Source organism: Thunnus maccoyii, chromosome 22 (assembly GCF_910596095.1).
Source record: "Thunnus maccoyii chromosome 22, fThuMac1.1, whole genome shotgun sequence".
In the NCBI taxonomy this organism is placed as follows: Eukaryota; Metazoa; Chordata; class Actinopteri; order Scombriformes; family Scombridae; genus Thunnus; species Thunnus maccoyii.
Genome location: NC_056554.1, coordinates 16,485,366 through 16,493,217, shown reverse-complemented (window position 1 = coordinate 16,493,217; position 7,852 = coordinate 16,485,366). Strand labels below are relative to the sequence as shown.

Here is a 7,852-nt window from a genome sequence, read left to right as displayed (position 1 = left end):
AATTCACCAGCTATCAATCTCTAGATAAAGGTTTGAGTAAGATCCTAGAGCTAGTGTAAATATTACTTTGAAGACACGTCACTATCTTTCTAAACATGCAATAACATGCTCCTATTTGAAAAAATGAAGACCTATCTGTTTATTGGGCAAGCTTGAGGCCAAATCAAGGGTGTAATAGAGGGTGTCGTGTTGTACAGATTGAGATTTATTTGAGCTTTATCAGTAACAGTCTTGACTTGGACGGCTATCTTTGAGGTTCCAGTCAATGAACAACCACAAAACAATACATTCAAGTTTTATTCTACTTGGTATCCTTGATAAAGTACTTCAGTGATCTTCAAGGTATTTTGAGCAGCTATGCTACAAGTTCTTCCTTGATTAATTTTTTGTTTTTTCTTCCCATTTCTTCTCTGATGTATTGATATGTTCTGAAATTGATTAATTATCATTATTTTGATGGTAGTGTACCTGCATGGACCTGTAGGTCACAGGCAGGTGGTTTGTTGTCTGAGCAATCATTTTTCATCCTGTAATGTTTGATTCTGGCAGAAAACATCATCCTGCCTGAATCAATGCACGTATTTTGTCGTTTAATTTGGAAGAATTTGGAGCATGGTGCTACAAAAGTAGGCTATACACTGCTTAACAACAACATATCCCAGTAGTTTTAACCATTTGCACTCTGTAATAGGTTCATGGTTGCTGTATTTATGGAGTTGCTGCATGCAAATCTTTGTTTAAATAACAGGGTGTTTTACATGTAATGTCTATGAGAGTGGCAGACAGCCATTTAGCTTAAACATGGACAAAAAACGGTTTCAGTTTTTTAGAAAGAGTAATTAAACCCAATCTATAAGAGCAAACCTAAGATAATGTATCCACCTTACTTTATGTTTTCTAGGTGCCGAACCTCAACCCTACGCATGCGCGACATGATTTCCCGCCCCGCTTGAAAATTGACCAGCGTGACTCATCTTGAGATTTCAGTAAATCTTTGGCTGTGGACTCTGGCAACTTGGCACATCCAGTTTATTTCTGTCAGCTGTCACACTTGAGGTTACATCCACTATAGCATCACCTCTTCACTGAATTAAAGTTTCTGCGGGGATGGCCGGTTAGTAACAGCCAAACACTGTGGACAAATCCAGCTTTTCTTGCTGTCCCTCATCGTCAAGTGACAGTCTGGGTAAGTTGAGGGTGAAAGAGAAAGCGGCAGTTAACGCTAGCTAACAAGTTAATTCACTGCACAGACTAAAACTTTAACTGTAATCGCATTAAACTTAACTCAGTGGTGTGTCAACTAATTCTGTTTTGCCGTGCCGTGTTGTGGTCAACACCACAGGTAACGGTTGGTGATTTTTTTTTTGTCCTAGGATGGCGAAGTCATGACTCGCCCTACTCTGCCTCTGATTGGTTTACCCTGATATTCTCGCCCTAACAGTAACCAATCCCATTCCTCATTCCTAAATCTAACCAGCGAAGGCAACGAGTACTAGCCAATCAGAAGCAGAGAAGGGCGGGTCATGCCTTCGCCATCCTAGGAAAAAAATAGCTAACGGTTTCTAGGATACAGAATTCAACTTCCTCCAAACAAGAGCTAACGTTAATTTAGCTATAACGGCTATTTACTAATGTATGACAACGTTGCTCTACTAAAGCACCTTTTGGAAATAAGATACTTTTGTTTTAATTTAATAGTATATTTTTCTCTTCACTGACAACCTGCATTGTCGTGCTTTTGATAGCTTAGCATCCTAATCATCGCGCTACTTTGGTGTTCCTCTCCGGAAGTAGTTTGTTCAGTATCAGGTAACTTGACGCAGGTCTGTCTGGAGCATCACAACATTGTCCTGCTGCTTTGTTCGGGGGACAGAAAGCATCGCACTTGTCTTCGATGAAGGTAAAACCCAAATTAATAACCTTAATATCACAATGAAGCCGCATGTATATACTTTAAGGAGACATTGATTAATCACGTATGATGGTAATATGTCGGCATATTTTTTTATCAAGCTGTCAAATTGACGTTACATCCACGGCGAGGTTCGTTAAATGTGTCAGACGCGTTCGCTAATGTTTTTACTTATTAAACATCATTTTTGAGCTGTATCTATTATGTTCTTATCTGCGCACACTGTAAATACTGTACAGTAGCTTAACATAATATGCATCGGTGTATATTGTGTAATATCTTGGTGGTCGGGCCTGCACTGTTTACAAACAGTTCAACGCTACGTGTCGAAACCTGGCCAAGAAAACCTATAAATTTCTCAGATTAGCAGCTATGTAATTGGATTATTACAATCATCTGCTAAAGCTTTGTCCTTTTTTGATCACTGCTCTCTACTGTCGGTCACCTTGATTGATCTGCTGCCAAGCCAAACGTTGCCTCCCCTCCCCGGCCTCAGGCCTCAACCATCCGCCGGTAGATTATGGTTTATATGTGAGCTAAAATAGTCCCAATTAAAGATAAATGCGTACGTGATAACGTGCATTTAAGGAGGATATTATTGCAGGTTTCACCGCTTTCCCCTTTCTGCGTTTGGAAACGGTGGATTTGAAGGGAAGTGGTGGATATTGGTGCATTGCAGTCAGTGCATGAGGCGGATGGGAGGGGGAGAGGAGGAGGAGGATGGGTGAGAGAGAGAGAGAAAGAGAGATGAGAGGAGGGAGGGAGGGAGTGGGAAAGGAGAACAGGTGCACCTCAACCATCAAAGCAGGAAAAGAGAGAAAGTCACGATGTTGCACAATCGGCTTCTGTGTCCTCCTGCTGCCACTGCAACGGCTTCATTTACAGCTGGTCAATATTTAGACCTTCAGGCTCAGGATAAAATGACAATTTACTGAGTCAGATCTCTCCTCTCACACTGTTAGATGTATACTGATACTCTGATATGGAAGTTTCTAGATGTTGACTGGCTTTTAGGTCATCTAAATATAATAAGATACAGCTTGAATGTTGTCTTCTCCTAAAGACTGAATATTATGTTTTTTTTATATATATATATATATATATAGTATATGTGAGAGAACTGTCTGGATTTACCTGAGAGATTAAGGTGATAGAAGTAAACAGTGAACACTTCAAGACCCATTTGGTCATCATTACTCATGATCATGTCATGATGACTAATGCTTTTATTTTAGACGCCACCTACTCCTTAGAATGAGTGTCCCCCTGAGAGTATCAGTAGTCTTAATCAAAATATTATCATATGTGCTGGAATCATTAGTTGATTGGTGGTGAATAAAGGTGACAGAAATCAATCAACCAATATTTTTCTCTTTTTTTTTCATATATTTTGCCTGTTTCAGCCTCTCAGTTGTGAGGATTTGCTGCTTTTGTTAGATTTTTGTCACCGTTTGTTCAAACATCTGGGTTTTGAACTATTTGATGGACAAAACAAGCAATTTTTCAGTAGGGCTGCAACTAACGATTATTTTCATCATCAATTAATCTGTTAATTATTTTTTCAATTAGTCATTTTGGTCTATTAAATCTCTGAAAATGGTTAAAAAAATGTTGATTAAAGTCCAGAAAAGGCTTGTTTTGTTCTGACCAACAGTCCACAAATCAAATCAGTGAATTTTGACTTTTATTTTTCTAAAAGAAATCACTCAAAATGATTAATTGATTATCAAAATAGTTGGCGATTAATTTTGTTATTGATTAATCAACTAAACGTTGCAGCTCTAATTTGAAGACGTGACTTTGGGCTCTGGAACCTTTTATAAACCGATTAATTGATAATGAAAATAATAATTAGTCTAGTTGTTGCTCCAATTAGATGATAAATATTCAGGTACTGAGACAAAAACATTGTGATACAGAAGTTTACGATTAAGATATGTACTGATTTCAGGACATTTTCTAGTTATAAGATATTTTTGTGCCAAACTAACGTCCTCACTCGTATCTTTCACACTTCACTACTGCACTTTCTTGTTATTTAACAGCCGACTCGTACGCAGATGCATCTGTGACGAGCTCAAATCAGCAGATAATATTTTCCACGCAGATGAGTCAGTCCAGCTCTACTTTTGATGCTCCTGTGATATTTGCTTTAGTCACTCTGCCCCCCCCCCCCCCCCTCTCTCTCTCTCTCTCTCTCTCTCTCACTCTCTCTCTTTCTGCTCTCGTAGTGGCGGATCTGTCAAACGATGGCGTCTCATTTTAATTGGCTTTACTGGTCACTGGCAGCTGCTGCGTCACTTTCGAGCTCGGATGAATCCTCTTGTAATCTAAAAAGGGGTTTAAACTATACATATACTGTAGTTCTCACACACACACACACACTCTCACACAGTCCTTATCACTTTCAATCTCATCTAACCCCGACCCGAGGGGAATGTTATGCAACGGTGAAATGGGAAACTATTATTCGGCCTTTGACCTATTTGAAATTTTAGAGAAAAAAACGGACAAAAACGGAGATCTGAGTGAAATCTGTTACGCAACAACAACAACGTATATTCTGTAATGATATTTAAATACGCCATCATGCAGTTAACGTGTCTCAGGAACATTAACTTCATCCTGTTGCCAGTTTTGTGCTCCTCATTTAGCTTTTCCTAGTTGTTTATGGCACAGACTATATGACTGGTGTTTATTATGTGTGCTCAGGTGGATAATGAAACTGTCTCTACAGCACATTTAACAAGGAAATATTGGATATGAATGCTGCCCAGGAGAGTTTTATATTAAAACAACAAGTATTAACTTCTCGGCTTTGACAGGGTTCATTTTTATGAACATATTTGATCTATGTTTTCTTCTTTGCTCTCCTTTTTGACCTTCCTCTCCTCGAGTATCTCTTTATATCCTCCCTCCTCATTTTAATTGTTTCCTGTTTCCATTCTCTTTTTCTCTCCTCCTCCACTCGTGTGACCTCTCTTCTCTTCTTCTCGTATCTCATCTGCTTTGCTCTTTGTCTCGCCCACCTCGAGTTGACCTCAGTGGCCAGCAGATAAAGGATGTGGTCGCACTGAACAGCTCGTGTGTAAATCGCGTGAATCTCGAGAGGGATAGCACACGGAAAAGATGATGTCAGCATAAACACCTCCTACAATATTCTCATGATGAAGAGAATGTGGTGAGTGGGGGGAGAAAAAAAATCCTCCCTCTCCTCTTATATTTTTCTCTTTTTTTTTTTTTCTCCCCTGATCCCGCAGTGTGAATGAAGCCAGGCAATGTCCACCATGGTGTATCCACGTGAAGAAGCTCTGGAGCGACTGAGTCAGGATGAGATCGTCCTCAACACTAAGGCCGTCATGCAGGGCCTGGAGACGCTGCGTGGCGAGCACGCCCAGCTCCTCAACTCCCTGCTGGACTGCACCCAGCCACCAGCCGCCCAGGAGAAGTCCGGGCTGCTCCGCAAGAGTCTGGAGGCCATCGAGCTCGGCCTGGGAGAGGCTCAGGTTAGAGTCTTAAATGAGCTAACAACATAGGCAAATGATATCTTTAAACATTTAGCTAATAAATGTTTTAATTTCCCCTAGGTGATCATCGCCCTGTCGAGCCACCTGAGCGCCGTGGAGTCGGAGAAGCAGAAGCTGCGCGCTCAGGTGCGCCGGCTCTGCCAGGAGAACCAGTGGCTGCGGGACGAGCTGGCGGGAACGCAGCACAAGCTGCAACGCAGCGAGCAGAGCGTGGCCCAGCTGGAGGAGGAGAAGAAACACCTGGAGTTCATGAACCAGATCAAGAAGTTCGACGACGACGTCTCGCCCTCGGAGGAGAAGAACCAGAGCGCCGGAGGCGGCGGCGGCGGCGGGAGCGGAGGAGGGGATACTTCAAAGGACAGTCTGGATGACTTGTTCCCCAACGACGATGACCAGGGACCAGGTATGACATCAGCAGCGGTGATTAGACCTAAAGCAGGACTCAGCTGGGCTTTGAGAGATGCTAACAAGATGCTAAATACACACACACACACACACACAGCAGATATTTACATGACAGGTCATTTTATTCACAAATGAAAGCTGCTCTGATTTGCATGATGGTCATATTGGGACTCAATAATAAAGCAACACAATAAGCAGCTGTTCTCTACACATGATTTAGCTCCCAGTTTACAAGTCTAGATGTCTGATGTTGGAGGAGAGTAACAGTGTGGTGGTGGACCACAGGAAGAAGAGATGATTGGTTCTCTGGGTAGGCGTGCTCATTTTGCACGGTTGACCTTTCCCTCAGTAATAATGACCAACCGTGATCCAAGTCAAAGTCATAAATACACAGAAAAACAAGAAAGGCTGTGCACATGTTTTGAATTTATACTTCCTGTATAAACAAAAACTCATTTTTATGTAAAGATACTGTATTTCCCAAAAAATATAAGGAGCAGTGTTGCCTCATAGTCACACCTAGAATCTTTTTTTTTTTTTGACTATTATCACATGAAAGTAATAACAACAGCACTCTGCCTCCCCCTCACTTTATTATTCTCATACAGGCAGGAGACTGTAAGATGCTTTCAAATTAATGAATTCATGAATTAATGCATTTAACAGTTTAAAATAGAAACGCTGCAGACCATTTCTCTTATCTGCTGGTTATGTTTGTTGTTGTATTTCAGTGGAATAAAGACATCAGTGAATGGTTTGGCACACAGTGAACTGGATAATAATAAAGCCTCCTTTTCTATTCGTTCAACTGTGAATCGGTTTTTAATTAAGAATCGAATCGGTACCCAAATATCATGATAGTATCGATTCGGGAGATAAGCAGATTTGTCACAACCTTTATTTTTCATCTTTTTATTCCATCTTGGTATAACATTTAAATCCCTGTGGACACTTTTGTCTGTCAGATCTTTTTTTTTACTTAAGTGCAGCGCATAAACCATGTACGCCGCACCACGCACCTTCTCCAGCCTTCGCCACCTTTATCTCAAAAAAAAAAAAACTCCATGGAAAACCCTGCACAGGAGCAGAATAAATCCCGCTTTTATTTAACTTACGGAATGTCAAATATAATCACTCGGCACAATCACGGCTTTCAGTAGCAGAAACGTTCAGGCGTCAGCTGCCCCGAAGCCGGAGCTGTAAGAGCAATTTAAACACCGAGGCACACGTTCACTATTCTACGTCCTCACACAAGTAGCTCCTTGTTTAAGCAGCAAAGCTACACAGTTTATCCCTCAAATGTGGTATAGATGAGATAGATTTCAAAAACCCTATTTGAAGCTGTGGTTTGCTTAATTCGCTGTCTAAACAGAAGCACGGGTTTGTAAATGGATTTAAACTATAAGGTTGCTTATCCAGGGCGTTACAGCGTAGAGCTTGTTCAGCTTTCATTGCCATTAAGCAGACAGTAAGTGCTGCAGTACTAACCTTTTCAATTATTAACGACTGAATACTCTTAAATGCTCCTCTGGAGTTTTGTCTCTTACATATTGAGACGTAACATGTAGCATTAAACGCTGTGTATATGTAATAGTCATATATTTATTGAATAGTTTGTTAGCACTATCATCACTTTGTATAACTGTTAATGATACATTTAGCTTTATTTTTGTCATGTTTTGCTTTGTAAGTTGCTTGTAGCAGGAGGGAGAGCGAAGGAAAGAGCAGAATAGCCCTTTAAAAGCTCGGAAGGTGAAGAGATAAATCAGAGACACCTGTTAGCGCTGGGGGGGGGTGAGGGGTAGAACAAACAGAACGACAGAATGGAAAAGAGGAGTAAGGAGATTTTAAAAGACTTCATCCAGTTTCTAGACATCGATACTCAAAAATTAATATAATACAGAAATAGAGGCAGTTGTTAAAAGAAGCAGCTGGATTTCTTCAGGCGACCGTGTGCTGCTGGATGAATGCTGATCCCTGAGGCGGGTTTGTCTGAGAAATGTTTTCC

General features: G+C 40.9%; 1 protein-coding gene across 3 annotated transcripts in view; it reads left to right on the top strand.

The window, feature by feature from the left end:
- Nucleotides 1-940: 940 nt before the first annotated feature.
- The window catches only part of klc2 (kinesin light chain 2), a 14,685-nt gene continuing 7,773 nt past the window's right edge, over nucleotides 941-7,852 (top strand). For 2 of the 3 annotated variants that reach the window (XR_006093356.1, XM_042400436.1), the window contains exons 1-3: nucleotides 1,580-1,900; nucleotides 5,173-5,418; nucleotides 5,500-5,842. Coding sequence is in view for 2 of the 3 variants with exons in the window: in XM_042400436.1 (XP_042256370.1) it covers nucleotides 5,191-5,418; nucleotides 5,500-5,842 (571 nt within the window). In the remaining variant the exon portion in view is untranslated. Of the gene's footprint in view, nucleotides 1,187-1,579; nucleotides 1,901-5,172; nucleotides 5,419-5,499; nucleotides 5,843-7,852 lie in introns of those variants that run through there. The other variant, XM_042400437.1, reaches the window with a different exon arrangement.